The sequence below is a fragment of the Brachycentrus maculatus genome, unplaced genomic scaffold (assembly GCF_059751285.1).
Source record: "Brachycentrus maculatus isolate JH-2025_06_01 unplaced genomic scaffold, ASM5975128v1 h1tg000011l, whole genome shotgun sequence".
NCBI lineage: Eukaryota > Metazoa > Arthropoda > Insecta > Trichoptera > Brachycentridae > Brachycentrus > Brachycentrus maculatus.
This window is the reverse complement of record NW_028280765.1, coordinates 1,565,428-1,584,332: the sequence shown is the minus strand read 5'-3', so window position 1 is coordinate 1,584,332 and position 18,905 is coordinate 1,565,428. Positions and strand designations below refer to the sequence as shown.

General features: G+C 33.9%; 1 protein-coding gene across 1 annotated transcript in view; it reads right to left on the bottom strand.

Moving 5' to 3' along the window:
- Positions 1-4,775: 4,775 nt before the first annotated feature.
- Positions 4,776-18,905, bottom strand: part of Ac76E (adenylate cyclase type 2 Ac76E) — a 226,135-nt gene continuing 212,005 nt past the window's right edge. Inside the window, exons 11-24 of the mRNA XM_088262602.1 lie at positions 17,980-18,110; positions 17,098-17,156; positions 15,729-15,890; positions 14,494-14,671; positions 11,931-12,014; positions 11,713-11,826; positions 10,919-11,088; positions 10,574-10,745; positions 9,885-9,950; positions 8,707-8,856; positions 8,510-8,614; positions 7,357-7,474; positions 6,372-6,516; positions 4,776-4,900 (exon numbers count right to left, since the gene is read on the bottom strand). Of these exons, the coding sequence (XP_088118728.1) occupies positions 4,792-4,900; positions 6,372-6,516; positions 7,357-7,474; positions 8,510-8,614; positions 8,707-8,856; positions 9,885-9,950; positions 10,574-10,745; positions 10,919-11,088; positions 11,713-11,826; positions 11,931-12,014; positions 14,494-14,671; positions 15,729-15,890; positions 17,098-17,156; positions 17,980-18,110 (1,763 nt within the window). The 3' untranslated portion in view covers positions 4,776-4,791. The remainder of the gene's footprint in view (positions 4,901-6,371; positions 6,517-7,356; positions 7,475-8,509; positions 8,615-8,706; positions 8,857-9,884; positions 9,951-10,573; positions 10,746-10,918; positions 11,089-11,712; positions 11,827-11,930; positions 12,015-14,493; positions 14,672-15,728; positions 15,891-17,097; positions 17,157-17,979; positions 18,111-18,905) is intronic.

Sequence of the window (18,905 nt, the reverse complement as noted above, 5' to 3'; positions counted from 1 at the left end):
TAAAATAATAATAATAATAAATGTATTAAAAAGAACTCCACCACCGATAAGACACACAACGTGGCTTGGTGGGTCTCTGCAAAAAAATTGTTTTAAATATCGCCTACTCCTTTCAAGAACGTCATAAATCAAAAAACTTGATTTTTCAGGAGACCATTTTTAAAGTTTAAAAATATAATACAATTTTTTTTAAATAAATATCCAGCCACTTATTGAACTTTTTACTACGCAACAGATCTTTTTAGGTAAAACCTGAAGATTTTTTCTCCATTTGAAAAATATTTAGTTTATTTAAAATAATAATTAAACAATACCTTTTCTTCAAAATGCAAAAACAACACATTCTGCCATGTAGCGGGTAAATATTAAGTTAAAATATGCATCTTTTTCTGGGATATAGCACATTTTCTGGGCATTCCGAAAATATGCTCAACTGAAAATTGACGATTTTTGATTTATGACGTGTTTGAAAGGAGTGAGTGATATGTTTAAAATTGTGATTTAAATAAATATATACAATTTATGTTAATAAAAAAAAATTATAATAAAAAAATTATAATATGAGGGTGTAAAACGACCTTGGGATTAAAAAACACAAGATTATTGATATTGGATGATTTAATTAAATTTGCAATTACAGATATTATATTATTAAACATAAAAGATTAAGCATACCTTACTCTGAATATCACAACACAAAACAAACCCTTTGATTTCAATTATTATCAACTCAATCACTTAGTCTTTGACACACATGTTTATACCTAATTATTAAGATAATTACATATTAATTATTTTTAACATACATGTATTTAGTATATTAGTTTGCAGTAAAATATTTATAATAATATCGAAAAAAAAAATGATAATTCTTCAGATAATTAAGTAACGATGGTTATAATAAATCCATCCGGAAAATATGAACAATTTTCCCAAAAAAATTTGGTGTAATTGAATCACAGCAAGCATTTTAATTCTACATTGAAAATATTATCTTTTATTTACAATTAGTAATTCTCCTTTTAAAATGCTGCAAATATTATTTAATAAAATCGTCAGAGGCCCAGAGTACTAAAAATAACTTATAAAAGAAAGGTTATACTTAAAGCATTGTATCATTTTTAAAACCAACCACGGAAGAGTTCGAGGCAAAAACCAAAATAACTATTTATCAGCCCACAAAGAATGTACTTATTGCTGAAAATACAATTTTATGGTAAACATTTACAATTGATGCCGTGATGAAATAAAAGTGGTCTTGCAGAAAAGTATGCAACATCAATTTTTATGTGAAAGATAACTATGTACTAACATATCATCATCAAACGCTTGCCATTCAGGCAGGCAGAGAGAATAAACCAAAAAACTACTGTGTGTGAAAACTAAAAAAAAAAAAACAATCTGTGTTTTTAATTTGAAAACTACGTCCCCTTTGAATTTTTTTCTTGCTATGGCATCCTTCAAAACATTTCATACTGGCAATTCAATGTCATAAGATTTTACATATAAATTAGGCCCCATTTTATTAAAAATAATATTATTAAAATATTTATGATACCAAATATAAATGAAGATCAGTCAAGTGACAGTTTACTTAACTGTAATCCAGTTGGGTAAAAATCACTTACACATTTTATTTTTTATTGGTTACATTAGCTTGGTTTAAATATGTAAAGGTCATTAAAAATAGAAGTCAATAAGAAAAATAAATTTTACTCCACTTATCTACATAGATGAAGCGTTCAGGAGCAACCTGATGGTATTGTTCTCCAATGAACGCACATTTTATATTTTTAAACATATTTATAACATCAAGTAAAAATCTTTTAAAATTGAACCTTTTCACAAAGCACAAAAAGCCACATTTATGAACTACTGACAATTGAAATTCAAACCTTAACGTGTTGACTGCCAACTACGAGATAACTCGTAGATTGCTTTCTTTGCGAGGACATCGACTACGAGTTATTTCGTACTGTGTTTACTTGCCATATTCGAGCAGCTACGATAAAATTCCTAGTATATCAGTGTTAATATGGATAGATGGCTTCTGGGAAGAGAACAAAAAATCAATGCTGGCTTAAGATGGAGACTGACCAGAGCATTTTGTTATAGTGTAACACGTTACGATGCGAGCATTCAGGCAGTCAGTACACCGAGCCGAGAGCTCCATCCATAGTTTCAGATGCTCGCCGCGAGCGATGTTAAGACGAAAAGCTCCGGTCAGTCTCCACCTTTACATGAACAGAAAATTATTAATACATGAACAGAAAATATAATTATGTACTATAATTAGAGTTTTTAATAATATATGATTAAATGAAATTGGCCTTTTAGACCGGAATTCTGAAAATTGCGGTGGCAGTCAATGTACATATTAATTCATGGAGCAAAGTATTCAGATTTTCAGTATGGTCATTAAACATGGCCTGTTCTTCCACAAATGTCCAAAGTACGCACACTGTTGCAACTTTAAGTGGCCACAGACGTATGCGATTTTTAGTGTACTCTATACATTTTATAAAATAAAACAACTTTGTTTCAACCACTTTTTATTGGTACACTTTATCCAACCGGTTTCGACAAGAGCATATTTATTTTATACCCTATACATATTTATTTTACCTTCTTATTCAATAATTATTTTTAATCTTTCTTATTACATAGTATAATTTTTAAGCCTACTATTATTATGAGATATGAAGTACTTATATTTATCCTATTATATAATGAATACATATATCCTATCGTTTAGGCCAACATAAACTATAAATATATCTGTGAAAAGGTTGTCAATATATTTTATGCTTACGGTGTAAATAATTATAAAATAGGTTTCATAGAGAATAAATAAGGTACCTTAATACAACTAATAAAATGCGCTGAAAAAATAAAGAAATAGACTAAGACATAAAATATCTTTATTCCTAATATCAATAAATACTATTTTAAATATAACCTCAAAAATACATTTAAAGTATTAGACGCATTTATATGCAATTTTCGCATAAATATTCAAATTTAGCATTAATATAAAATAATGCATCCTTAAATTACTGACATGTACTATAACATATTTTTCGAAAAAACTACAAACGAGAAGTTGAAATTTTATATACTTTCCAAATTTATCCATAGGACGTTCATTTTTAATTACTATTAAAAATATTTTGATGTAATAAGTATAAGTCAAAAATATTCAAACATTCTACATACTTAACCAGCCATTTTTTTTTAATAAATTAACGTACCCCGTTTTATCATTTATCAAATACAAAATAAATTAAAACTTTTATTTTAAAAAATAATAATAGAATTCACAAAATATTTTTTGATTTCCACCACATTCAATACTTTATTCTGACTCAAAACATTTCTAAAAACAAGTGGTCAAAAGGATCACTTGCCTGTTTTAGTGTTATCAATAAATAAATTGCACTGTAGTTGGCAAATTAACTTAATGAAACATGTTTTATAGAAAATTAATACACAATTAGGGCCAACTATTCGATATAGTGCAGTGAACCATTTGAGGTCTCTACTGGGGTGAAGCAAGGCTGTGTACTAGCCCCATTTCTCTTCATCATCATGTTTGACTTCATCCTACGAATGTCAATCCCACCGGATCGAGGAATCGCAGTGAGTCCTGCTCAGAAATTATGCAACTTAGAATATGCGGACGATGCAGTTCTAATAGATACATTGATCGGAGCCCTGCAAGATATAATTGACTCCCTCCAAATAAACTCCGCTCGGTTAGGCCTAAGAGTGAACGCCAAAAAGACCAATGTCATGTGCAACTCAGCCTGTCTGGACCAAGATCAACATCTTACTTGTGAGGGACGAGCGCTCGTTCGAGTCGACACCTTCAGATACCTTGGAACACTCATGGTGGAGGATGGTAGTGTCCAGAAGGAACTGAATGTACGGCTCGGAACGGCAGGAGCTATATTCAATAAACTGCGCAATGTCTGGGACTCACTGCTTTACTCGACGTTACTCGGCGTTAAAGTGTCGTCTCTTTAACGCCTGCATCCTAACAGTGTTGCTGTACGGATGTGAGTCGTGGCACCTCACCAAAGCTCAAAGCAAGAAACTAGCAAGTTTTGAAAATAGATGCCTGAGGCGAATACTGGGTATAAAGTGGTATGACTTTGTCAGGAATGACGATGTGAGGAGAAGAACTCAACAGCCCCTCATACTGGAAGTCCTGAAGAGAAGAAGGTGGACATGGTTGGGACATGTCCTTAGAATGCCACCTGAGGGCATCAACCCCTCATGTCTCTTCTTCCAACCCCGAGGATTCCGGCGCCCCGGAAGGCCGCTGACGACTATTCACCGACTATACTCAGCGGAACTTCGAGACGCCGGACTTGGAGACGACTCGTGTTGGCCATATGCTCCACCTAGGGAGCGAACATGGAAAGAAGAAGAATTCGACATAGTATTATGTATAATATTCACATTCAAATAGCTAAATATATTAATATCCAGTACACATATGCCATAAAATGTAGATACAAGTATATATATGCGGCCCCAGCGGCCTAACTTTAGTAAAATAGTTGACATATAACATTTAGATATTCATAACTCCTAATTTGTAGAAAGGAAACATGAAAAATTCTTAAGGACAGAAATATTTTATAAACTGTACGTTTTTAGAGAACACTGTTTGAGTCCTTAATTAACTTATGATTAAAATCTCATTCATTACATAAATTCAACTTTAAAACAATTGAAGATCTACAGTAAAAATTTTAACAATATTAAGAATAAAGCAAAAATGATTTATTTGTCATCAAATTGAGTTTTCACAAAGTATGTAGTGAGTTTTCCTTTTCCCTTTACGAAAGTAGGACCACGACATTCACAGGCGTATCCGGCATTCATTAGGATTCTGAAAAAAGAAAGCATTAAATCATTATCAAAAAAAAATCTTTGGTATAAATATATTTGTAAACTATACTTATTTTCACCAAAAAATTAAACTTTAAAATATGAAAAAGAATTGTTCAAAATACTATTCAGGCCAATTATAAACACCCTAGATATTTTGCAGTAAAACAATTTATTAATTGATATTTATTCTGTTATTCTGTTATAGCTGTAACAGATATCAATAGTAAGGTAGAGGAAAGGCCATTGAGATGGTATGGGCACATAGGACGCACAGAACTTGAACATATTGTGAACCAGGCAAGCGCCATAGATCTTCTTCGAAAGAAATCTAAACGAAGACTAAAAAATTAATGGTTGCTACAGAAAGATAACATGATTCGAAGGCATGGCCTAGGTGACGTTGTCCATGATAGAAGGAACTACAGCCTGAGGACAAGAAGAGCTGACGCCAACAGTCTACAAAGATGATGAGTTGAGATGGAGCCAGGAAGGAGAAGATTCACAGAGGTAAGGATAAATGTGCTTGAATTTTCACATATTTTTCACATACTAGATTTAAAAATATTATTTGGCGGGATATATTGTAAAATTACCTATTTTTAACAGTGAGGGCACTTGCCCACTACCTGGAATTTTACCGTCCGGCAGTCCGGTTTCAAAAAATGAAAGCGACTACGACAGTTTAGCATGATTGAATTTACGCGCAACGTGTTCACGCACCGATCAAAAACACCGATCCGAATATAGATGGACAAAATCACAAGCCAACCCAAGCCAATCATCGTTTTAAAACGCTAACTGACGTGCCGGACGGTAAAATTCCGTGTAATTCCATATAGTGGACAAACGCCCTGACATATATGATAAAGTCAGGAAAAAATACATTTCATGTGCACTTGCAAAATAAATTATTAAATAATTAAAATTTTGTACATTTATATAAATGTTAAATCAATAAAAATAAGAAAAACAAGATAAAACGATAGAGGAAACCAAGGAAAGAAAGATATGAGGAACAATTAGTTTCAAGGATATATTACTGTATATTTGTTGATGTCTATTTGACTAGTTGATAAAGAAAATTTCTATTATTTGATAAACACATGTAATGTAAGTTTATTATATAGCTATACTTTTATGTACATGACAGTTTAATTTTATTTTTAGACTACTTAAGTGAAAACCTCTAATTGGAGTGTTATTTTTTTAATTTTATTATATTATGTTATTTTTGTTAAATATTCTGTTGTTTTTCCAATAAATAAATAAATATTGGTAGTTTTTGCTATTTTTAAAACTTTCTAGGAATATCTCCTGTGAATATACAACTATACATTATAAGAACATTTAAGATAGTTATCAAAAACCCTTAATCTAATCTAAACTACCTTGTTTATTCGGTGACCTCAACCTACTGACCTGAGAGGGTATTAAGACCCCGACTTAGATCTGGTTATGTTTCACATTACCTTGCCGTGTCTTCCGTGACCTGGATTCTCCCCATGGCCCCGCAAGAGTCCATCCGGGATGCCACATTCACGGTATTCCCCCAGATGTCGTACTGGGGCTTCTGTGCTCCAACAACTCCGGCAATAACAGGACCATGGTTGAGTCCTAAAATTTATTAAGTGGAAAATACAATGTTTGCTTTTGATAAACTATTTTGGTATTATGATGGATTTTTATTTGAACACATTCCTGTAACGTTACTACAGAACAACTGGTAGTAATGTTATTGGAATCTATATGGAAAAAAGGGAAATGTTTTCCTTTCCTCTCTCCCATCCCTCCTGCAGTCCTTCTTTTAAGTGTATGCGCAAATAAATGTACAAATGTGGAATTTTAAAACTGGCCCACTATAACTGATTGTTGTGTATTCATAAATATAAGTAAATAACCTATTGTAGCTGACTCATCAAATCTCTTATTTATTTCAAGTAATGGGAAAATATTGAAATGGAGTAACGTCATTATGAATTTAAGAAAAAAACGTCTCCCTAAATCCCTTCCATTCTCTGTAGCAAAGACACATATGATTGGTCAACTCGTACAGTGGAAAGTAAAGGAAATGCATTTTAATATCATTGCAAATATGTATTGACATGAGGTTCCTGTGCTGAAAAAAATGTTGCTTTACGATAGGGAATTTTGCAAATGGCTGACAAAACTAAATAAAACATGATTGATTGAGTATACATATAAAAGCATCTTTAACATACTATTGGTAGAGAGCGGGAGACACTTATAAGCATCCTATTTGTGTACTTTTGGTACAGCGCAAGATGCCAAAAATACATTGTACAGATTAGAGTTGGGTTTGCGGTTACTTGTGATTTGTATACGACCGTAATTAGTATATGTACTAATTATGATCAGGGTTGATGTAAAAACAGCCCGCCAACAATAAGTTATAAAATAAATTTATTATAATGATTATTTTTATATATTAATTACCTATCCTCAGCTTAAACCTTTGGAAAGACTCCCTGTTGATCTGATCCAGAATTGTCATGAGCGCGATGGCAAATTCTACCAGCACCACAATGTTATGCTCCTGGTTTCTGTTTGCATCCTGAAATAAAACACACACAGAACAATGCAATTCCTATCATACATGTGTACATATTAACAGTATAAATATTTTGCATAGTAAAATTTAAAGTCAGAAAATACTTGTTATAAAATTGTCACCTTGGCTGAACCCTTCAAGACATGCGTGGAAAAGAAATAAATCGTTTTATTTTTGCTAACAAAATATGTTACGTGTGCAGATATAATTATGTGCGTAGACATAAACATAGACTTGAATTATCGAACTTCCTTAGAGAAAAAAAATCTGCATACATTAATTATGTTTTTTGTTGTTGTTTGTAAGTATATGTAATTTTATAAGTTTAGAATGAGTATAGTAAAATATAAATTAGGCTGGTATTAAAGTAAATAAAATAACAGCAATGTTTTTACATTAAATAATTTAAATGTCATATTTCACTCATTTTACAGAGGTTTTTTTTGAGAAATAAAGTTTTATTGCTGTCATTTTTCTTGGAAATTCATCAATAAATTTTGTTTGCTACATATGTATTTATAATATGTGACAAAGAAATCTATTTCTTTTTGAAATGATCATAAAAATAACAGTTAACTAAGTCAAAAAGCCAGTTTTCTTAGTATCAATAAAAACGGTTAATCAGTTTTGGATTCATCAGATTGGAAGCCTTAACACATTGTTTGTGGGAAACACTTAAAATTGCCTTTTACATACTGTTGGTAGAGAGTGGGAGACGCTTATACGTGTTCTATTTGCTAACTTTTGGTACGGTTTGGTAGGAGTACTCCTAGACCTAATAATATCAATTATTGTTAGTATATAAGAACATTTTGTAAATATTTTTAGTCAGTATTTGATAATGTCCTGAGAAGACGAAACGCGTCACGTATACATAAATAAATGTAGAATTCAATCTGACAAAAACCGTGTTTTATTTTGGATATATTACCCAACAAATCGAAAAATATTGCTATGTTCAAGACGTGTATTCATATCATTTTTCTGTATGATTTTCAACTATAATCATAATGGATATTTTTCTACATCATTACTTACTCCTGCTTGATCCTCCTTCCCCGGTCGCAGTCCCGAAGCAAGCATGTATGTACTGCCAATAGTTTTGATTTTCTCTATGCAACTAAACTTTGGCTTCAGCAATAACTACAAACAAAACAAAGCGAATGATGATGTCGTCTCTAGCGAAGCAGCACTTGATTTAAAAATAATATCAAGACATATTGACGCAAATTCACCTTGTCAAAGTCGCAAATTATTTCATTTAGTAATCTCAGACATTCGAGCCCTTGCTTGTTGACATCATTTTCATCGTAAAATTCTTTGTAGTTGGGTATGGAGGCAAACATTACCGCTATGCATGAATATCTCTCGTGGTACAGTTCTTGCTGAAATACAAATTGCTTGCGTCAGTATGATTTTCTCTATTTTCATTTTGTTCATCAGACACTGGATTTTTACCCTACAGATAGTATATTGAGATGCATATTATAGGTGCCTGAACCGAGATACAGCATCTATTATTTTTTAATCAAGGAAAGATAGAAGTCTGAGCATTTCGGCGTTTACTTTCCCTTTATATACCTATGTAACATTCACCATTCTGCCCAATACTAAACATCCATATTGCATTAATTGTTAAAAGTTACATATATATACATGGTTGTAGAGATACCATTCGCGCATTTTGCTAGAGCTGAAGCATTCAAATCCAACCTGCTGATGTTTATGCCTGTAGGAAGAGCTACTGCAATGTTGAACAATATCACATTGGATATTGATCTGTTTCATGTGTCTGAAGGAGTTTTCCGAAGCGGGATTCTTCTACATCTTTGAGTCTTCCTTACTTTTTGATGTATACGCCTTAAATATATTGTTTGTAATGTATATATTAATTTTTAAATAAATTGAAATTGAAATTGCAATTTAGTGCTGAAATGTTTTTCCATGTAATAAGTTATCAATATAACACCGTGTTGATCTGAAATACGTAGTTTCTTACGGCACAATTGAGAAAAGGATATTGAAAATACTAAACTTCAATACTGCAAAGAATCAACAAAAAAAAATAGGAGCGAAGTACGATCAATTGTCAAAAAATTTAAAGAAGCTTGTGTGGGCCACGAAGAAAAAAAACACACACAAAAAATTACTAAGGTTTGCATTTAATTTTTGCTGCATTACACTAGAAACTTGAGATGCCAACCTATTGTTTTTATATGAAAGAAGATGGGAGTCTTAGCATTTAAGGGTTTACTATTAATCATCACTTTAGCACCTTTATAACGTTCATCATTTTGACCATTATTTAACATCTATTTTACTTAATTTTTTTAATGTTGGATATATGGATGGTATAAGGACACCTTCAAAATTTTGATCTGGAATTTTTCTACAAAATAAAATATATTTTTACCTGACTCGCTTTGGATATTAGGAAATGTTCGGCAACATGAGCAGGTAAGATGTTTTCCAAGAGAATCTATAATGAAGAAAGGAATCAAGAATTGAAATTAGCAAATATATTAAATAATAACAACAGAAATCAATAATTCATGTGCAATGACTTAAAATGAAAACATGGTTTTAAAACATAAATTAAGCTTCATATTTTGCATGTCTTATTCTTGAGAAATATTCAATAGAAATTGCTTACTCACTAAGGAATATTTTAAACTCCATAATACCTACATTTGTTATGAAAAAATACAAACTTTATATTTTATTAAATTTGTCTGCCTCCGTAGTGTAATGGTGAGCACGCTCGGCTACCGTTCCGGAGGTCCCTGTTTCGATTTCCAGGGGGGTCAAATAAATATAAGTGATTTTTTCACCCTAACATTTATTCCATATTACCCTGGACTGGTACCTGAAGCGGAGGGCTGATCACCTTTCCTTTGTGTGTTAACGATCAAGATAACACTGCGTTTGTATGATGCAGTGCCCTATGCACCATTTAGGTGCGGATAAGGGTTTGAATGAATGAATAATGAAATAAGTTTATTTATTTTTATTAAGGTGCTCATGTGAGCCCATCGGAGGTCCCTCCAGGCCAACCCTGTGCCATTTAGTTTTCCATAAAGTGAATAAAAGATCCAATCTTACCTTATTGATACCTCTCATGGTCTCCACTTCCTCCTGTTCCACCTTCAGCTTGGCTTTCCACAAGAAATCGGTACGGGACGTAAATTCTATTTGACGGTCCAGAATGTGAAGGAGTATGACAACCACACCCAGCATCAGGGCAGCTTTCACTCCAAATGGGAGAGTGTAGAATCTGGAGTTACACATAGCATATCGCAATTGTAATTAATTTAAAGGTAAGAATGGAAAATGCAGGAAAAAATATGGAAGAAGTATATTGAAATCGTTGCAAAGGGAAGAAAAATAGTGAGTTATTTGATTTAAAAAATAAATAAAAACTGCAATTAAAATAATGGAAATACTTACTCATCTTCTGCACCGTGAATTTCTTGGTATTGCTCAAAGATCTCAACAGTACTGAATAAGGTGACATGGAATACCACAGAGCAAATCATGAGAAATAATTTAAGGAGAAACCCAACCCTTAGGAATACTGATATAGCAGCAAGGGTTAGAGCTGAACTATATAAGTAACTCTGAAAAAAAAAAGCATTTAATATTTTACAGATTGAAATACAAAAAGGAAAATATTTTAAAACCATTGTATTTATGTGACTGGGTATTGTCAAACATAATATGGTTTTGCATTTCACACTTCTTATATAGCTCACTCCTTTCAAAAACATCATATATCAAAAAATATGATTTTTCAGGTAATCGTTTTTAAAGTTTAAAAATATAATAAAATGTATTAATAATAAATATCAAGCCACGAATTGAACTTTTTACTGTGCAACAGATCTTTATAGGTAAAACCTGAATGTTTGTTCTCCATTTGAAAAATACTTAGTACAATTTTAAAAAAAAAATTAAACAATACCTTTTCTTTAAAATGCAAAAACAGCACTTTCTGCCCTGTAGCAGGTAAATATTAAGTTAAAAATATACCGCTTTTGCTGGGATATAGTACATTTTCTGGGCATTCCGAAAACATGTACGATTGAAAATTGATGATTTTTGGTAAATGACGTTGTTGAAAGGAGTGAGCGATATGTGTTTTGGCTTCACGAGATAATAAAATGTTGAAGTAGGTACTATTATTTCCACAATATTTTTTTTTCATTTAAAACTGTTTTTTATTTATACACATAGTTACTTACTGGTACAGATTCAATCAAAGTTCTTTCTTCCATGCTCAAAGGTTTTATGGCCATCATATCCGGTACATAGCTTTCATTAATAAACACTTCCATAGGCTCTGACTCTATATTAACCTGAAAATTTAAATCAGCATATTTTTGAGACACATTTGAAAAAACATTAAGCCATAAACCTTATTTGAAAAAATTTCTTTGTTTATGTTTACTTTAGAACTCACCAAATTTATAACAGCACATGATGATATCAAGAGCACAGAAACTAAGAACACAGCCAATCTTAAACACCTGCTACCAGAAACCACCTATAACAAGATTTAAAAATTTTAAATAAATAAAAAACTCATATTCTTTTTTGACATTTCATCAAAGATGAAGAAGAATATGGAAGTCTGGGCATTTACGGGGCTGACGACCATCATAGGCTGGTTTAAGTGTAACATTTACCAATTCTACCCATTATTGACAACCACACTACTCAAATTCTTGGAAGTTCTATATATATGAACCAATTTTCGAACATTATTCTTGAATCACTAGAACTTCACTAGAGACATCTATTGGTGAGATGAAAAGAAGCTTTTTATTGAGCAGAAACTCTTTTATTGCAGCCCCGTAAATGCCCAGACTTCCATAGTCTCCTTCATCTTAGATGAGATGTCGAAAAATAACTCCTTTAATTGTAGGTAATCCAGATTTTGTATTTGGACACACTCAAAATGTTGTAAATAAAAAACTTATTACATACTCTCTTTGAACACACCCACTGACTGCTGGGTGAAAGTCTCCTTCAATGCCCACTCCTTACAGTTCTGAGCCTTTTCAAACCACTCCCTTCCAGCAGTATTTGCAATATTATCTGACAATATTATCAGATGGGGCTTAAAGAATCGCGGAACAAAAGTGAAACTGGGCAGGTCATGTGTCAAATATGGCTGAGGATAGATAGGACGAAAAGGGTTCTTGACTGGAGGCCTAGAACAGGATGCAGAAGCATGGGTAGCCCCTAGACAAGATGGTCTGATGACATTAAAAAAGTGGCGGGTCTACACTGGAAGAGAGTTGCGTCCAACAGACAACTGTGGAAGTCCAGGAGGGAGGCCTTTGTTCAATACTGGACACAATAAAAATGCTGAAGTTAGAAAGCAAGTAGAATCTGACTTTTGGGTTAGTTGTCGATCCATATTGATACATATTGGTATGGTATTCTTTGCAATTTGATTATGGATAAATTGATAGAAGAGGTTGCCAATATGAACCTGGGCTACCGATTAGGCGGGAAAAGAATCAGCAATATCTGCTACGCTGATGATGCCACCATTATAGCAGAATCCGAAGACGACCTCCAAAGAATGCTTCTCAAGCTCCACTTGACATCGGAAAAGTTCAACACGATGATATATATTGACAAGACTAAAAGCATGACCATATCAAAGAGTCCAGTTAGATGCAAATTAGTTGTAAACAACAGAACCGTTGAAAAGGTGATGAAATTCAAGTATCTTGGAGTAGACATCAGTAGCTACGGTGATCTATATGGTGAGACTCAGAAACAAATAAACAAGGCTACAGTTGTATCCGGATGCCTCAAACACTTGGTGTACAGGAACAAACACATGAGAATATAAAGTAAAATGAAAATATACAAAACATGTGTTCGACCAATAGCCACTTATGAGATTGAGGCAAGAGTAGATACTTCCAGAACAAAATCTCGACTTCGAACCTCTAAGATGAAGATTCTCCGATCCATAACCGGAAACACATTGCAAGACTGAGTAAGAAATACCGGCATCCGGAGCATGTGTATGACGAAAGATATCGTGAGAATGAGAGTGGAGAGAACACGGCTCTTGATGGCTGGAGTGCAGCATCGGATGGCACTGAGGGTATCCATGGGATACCGAACAGTGTCTGAAGATGCTGCACTCGTCGTGGCGGGAATGATCCCCGTGGATCTAATGGCCGCCGAAAGGCAGGCCACGTATGCGGGCATGGAGAAGGCGACCGCGCGGGTCGCCACGATGACCCGCTGGCAGGAGCGGTGGGACTCGGCGGCGAAGGGAAGGTGGACGCGGAGGCTGATAGGCGACCTCAGTGCGTGGGTGGAGAGGAAGCACGGATGCCTCAGCTACCACCTGACCCAGCTGCTGACGGGACACGGCTGTTTTGGAGCCTATCTGAATAGGATAGGCAAGGAGGAATCAGCCGCGTGCCACCACTGCGACTCTGGCGAAGACTCGGTGGAGCACACATTATTTGAGTGCCCCTCCTGGGACCCGCTCAGGAGGGAGCTGGAAGAGTCTCTCGGTGGGGCCCGAGTCTCACTGATAGAGATGGTCCCCTCCATGCTCCAAAACGAAGAATGAATGAAGAAGAATGAAGAAGAAGAATGAACATATAAACAACGACAAAAGAATGAACATATAAATGACGACAACGAAGAATGAATGAAGAAGAATGAACATATAAACAGAATGTTAGAAGACAGACTTCCACGTATCACCCTTCAAGGTAACCCTAAAGGACGCAGACCCCAGGCAGACCTACGAAAAGATGGAAAGACAACTGGGAGTCAACATCCCAAGAGCGACATGTGGAGGCACAAACAGATCCCTAGAATCTACAAAAAGAAGAAGAAGAAAAAGAAGAAGAAGTTTATGGTTGTTACTCCAGAACTATTCTTCCCCGCCTGCCACACTTTCGTCTTTCGAATTTCTTGGGTCTTTATAATCTTTTAGTTTATGTATTGTAAAGGAATTTTAGTAATAATTAACAGCTTACCTGTCCTGGTTTAGAGCAATGCTCAGAGTAGTCATGTGGAGTTATGTGAGGTGTGTCGTTACTCGGCTGCAACTCTTCTCCTCTGTCTTCAATCGGACCTCCGTCCAACCAGCAGAGGTAAAGGAACAAGCAGAGTGTCACAAATGTTGGGCCAAAGGATGCGTAAAATACAATTCCCCTAAAAATAAATAATAATATATTGACGGAGGGCAATTGTCCTGCCTGAAAATGTGTGAAACCGGATTAAAATTGAAAATGTTCAGGAACTATTCCTGATCATCCTGATGAATGCAAAACAGAGAGACCTACTTCATGTAAATCTTCAGGAACTAGAGGATCAGACAGGTCACTTAAAGAAAAATATTATCCAAGTAGACACACAGGGGGTTAGAAAAAAATTGTCAAATTTCCTAAATTTATTACTTATTGAAGTTTTTTTTTTTTAATTAAAAATATTCATTGTAATCCAAAGAATTATAAAATATAAGCATTGTTGAAGCCAGATGAGTGATAATTAAGATTTTTTTGTATGTAAATATTCCAATAATTACTTATTTTAGGTATAATATTTTATTTTATTGCTTTCAAGCAATATCGAACCAACCACGAATTTGTCATTACATTCAGCAACATTTTAGTTGAATGTTTCACTTAAAAGGGAAAAATATTGAAAAACTGAAATAACAGATTCAAAATGATATTTTTTTTAAATCCTACTATGGAATAATATTTTTTCTGAAACACATAATAATATTTGTTCAATTAATTTTGTAGCTATATTGATCGAAATAGTCAAAGTGTGTGTTAAAAGAAAACTTTTATACAAATGTTATTATTATTTAATTTATATTTGAAGCACTAACTTTGTGATTTTCCATTTTATAATTAAAATGAAACATTATTTTAAAATCACTATAAATATTTTATTATAACTTAATTATAATATCTACCGGATTCGGAGCTAACCGCTTCTTTATCATGACTGATTAATAGTATTAATCAGTCTTGATAAAGAAGCTATTAGCTTCAAAACCGGTAGACATTGTAATTAAGTTATAATAAAATATTTATTGTAATTTTAAAACAAAGTTACATTTTAATTATAAAATGGAAGATCACAAAGTTAGTGCTTCAAATATAAATTATAATAATAATAACATTTGTAAATAAATGTTTTCTTTTAACACACACTGTGACTATCTCGATCAACATAAGTTGAACATATTTTAATATACCTTGGAACAGTGAGCAGCTGTATGATAGATAAAGCAAAGAATAGTGCGGCTGAACAAGCCACATAGCAGCGGAACTGCCCATCGGGTTGGCTTCTGTACTGCCGCTCATGGGCCCTGTGACGGAACCATAGCACAACAGGATTCAATTCATCTGAATTAAACCTAGAACGACACAATTACAAATATTGATTTTTGAAAAAAATGACACCAAACTAAAGGTGACTTATTAACACACTATAAACGGGAAAGGTATTTCTACCCGTTCGGTCTTCAGGAAGGGTATTTTTACCTTCTGCGCCGGCCTCATTTTAAAGAAGGAATTACATATTCAATGTTTTTATATGAATATTATGAACCAATCTCTTTGTTGAGGTCTTAACTATACATATCGTAGTCATACAGGAGAAAGTGACCAAGTGCATTATTTTACAAAAACATGATCATTGACTATTTGATATCTTACTAGCTTAATATTGCCCTGAAAAAATCGCAAATGATTTTAAACTTGGAAGTACATATAATATATTGACTTGGTAAAAATGACTAACTGCATTGATGTTTATTTTCTTGCCAAACAAAAGTGACTTAAATGGCCCTCCTGAACATTTTACGTTTTGGTTTGGTCACTTTCTCCTGCACGACTACGATATATGATTATCCAATCCCGTCTCTAGAGGTCCACAGGTGTAAAAAAAAAACATCCGAAATGTATTAAGAAAAGCTTTTTATAAAAAAATGTTTTCACCCTATAAAGCAGTACGGATGAACCTTATCATCCAAACATAAATTTAGACTCAGTGAAGACCAAATGCCACCTATATAATGCCTGTATCACACATATTCTCTTATAGAGCTGTGAGACACTTTTAAGGGACCAGCGTACTCGTATAGCTTTGAGAATGGATGTCTGTGAAGAATTTTAGTAGTGCGGTTGTTTGACTTCGCGAGGAATGAGAAAATAAGGGTATAGGATGCAGCAACACATGGTCACAAATGTTATGAAAAAGAAAAGTCGATTTAGTTGGCTAGGCCATGTACTTTACATGCCTCCCGAGACCTTTAATCAACCTTGCCTCTTTTACAAGGTATCAGGCTCCACTACTGCCCAAGACATCTATTTTTGACAATCCGTCAGCAGTTTTCGTCCAAATTTCAGAATGCAAACTTGACTTTAAAAGATGCAAGGAAGTTGGCAGCCAACAGAAAAGCTCAGAGAAAGTTTGTAGACTTCATATGTTCCACATAGGGAGCGGACATGGATAAATTAACGAAATAAATCATGTTTAATTCTTAAGTTGCCTCTATTTCCGAAGTTGCTTTAACTCAATGAATTCATGGATAAATAAGCAAATATCTTTCTTTTACTCACTTGCAGTCCCAGCAAGTGTGACTGTTGGGTAGAAGGTTAGACTCAATCATAGCTATGCTCTGAAAATAAAGACATTTTTAAAAAATATTATATCATATGTATTTAAGTAATAATGCCTGTGAACATAATAGTTTTCTATGATGGTTTGCAGTTAAATATTTCAAAAATCAAATCACAATAAAATATAAAACTCTAAGCTCGTGCTTTTTTCATTACAGCAAAAAATAAATAAACATACTTTTGGCTCTCAAATTCAGAAAAAATGTCAGCTGACAGAAAAAGCTTCATATCATCGAGAAACTAAATTTATATTATAAATAAAAATACAAATCAAAACTGCAGTAACATAAAAAATATATCTGCAAAGTAAATTATCAAATTTGACAAGATTACCTGGCATTTTTCTTCTGCTTCAATATTTATTTTGGTGATTTGACAGTTCGTATTCTTTCTTATAATCCCAAAAAATTACGTCCCAAGTTAATGATTCCCGTATTAGTCCAAAATCCATTATGTAAAAAACAACTTAATTTGAATCCAATAGCTAATGGCCAGTAATATTTAAGTTTTAATCACAAATTTTACTATCGTTACTAAAATATTGAAACTTAAAACAAAACCGCCAAAAGCTAAAAATTGCGGATAATTTCAGAACTAAAATGTTAAGTCAAAACAAGATCGCTTCGACTATTTTCGGTAGATGGCAGTACTAGTTCCTTTGTATCATGAGTTAATAATATTTTTTACTTCGCAAAACTTTGATTTTTGGTGTAATAAGTATGTAGGTGCTGAGCATGTTTTGACGACATGATTTCGACATGAAAAAACTTATTTTATATAATGGTTTAAAGATCAAAAAGCTAAAAATACACATTTTAATACCGTGATTCCAATGTTCTTCGCTAGGGTAGAGTCGGTGATATTTGCAAACGGTTTGTCAGCTCCCCAACACTCGACATATTTGGTCATTTTACTGGATGGCCGTGATCTACTGGGTGCTCCGCCTGGAGTAGCTGAAAACACATTAAAAGTAGCTATTAAATCAATCTTTTTGCATAGAAAACTATTTAAAACATGATTCAAATTGTATTATGGTTTAGTATAAAAACAACTGAAGATATGTTTTAGTCTTGTAATGAATTTAAAACATTAGATTACAAGACTAAAAGATTATGAAATTCTTCTTCTCCGTCTTAATCCTCATTGCTGAGGGTTGTGACCCTTGCAGAAGCAATGACTCTTCTCCAGTTATCCCTTGACTGCGCTGCACGTAGCGCTCCAACCACTGAGGTGCCTGCTGCTGCCTTAATTTGATCGGTCCATCGTGTGGGGGATCTTCCTCTCCCTCTCTTTCCCTCCAGGCTACCGATCACAACTAGGCGTTCCAGGCTATCCTCGTTGCCACGCGCAACGTGTCCAAAGAACTGGAGAATCCGTCGGGTACAGATATTGGCCAGAGACAAGCCATCCAAGCGTAGTTCCTGGCGAATGGACTCATTGGTGCGTCTAGCTGTCCATGGAATTCGGAGCATGCGCCTCCAACACCACATTTCGAAGGCATCAATTTTTCTCCTTTCTGCTGCTTTTATAGTCCATGTTTCAGCAGCATAGAGAAAAATGGAGTGGACCAAGCTCCTGACAAGCTTCATCTTGGTGTAGTTACTCACACCCCGGTCTTTCCAAATTTTGTCTAGCTTAGACATGGCACTTTTGGCGATGGCGATACGACGTCTAATCTCTCCTTCACAAGTTCCTTCATTGCTGATTTGAGATCCAAGGAACTGGAACTCGTTTATTATCTCTAAACC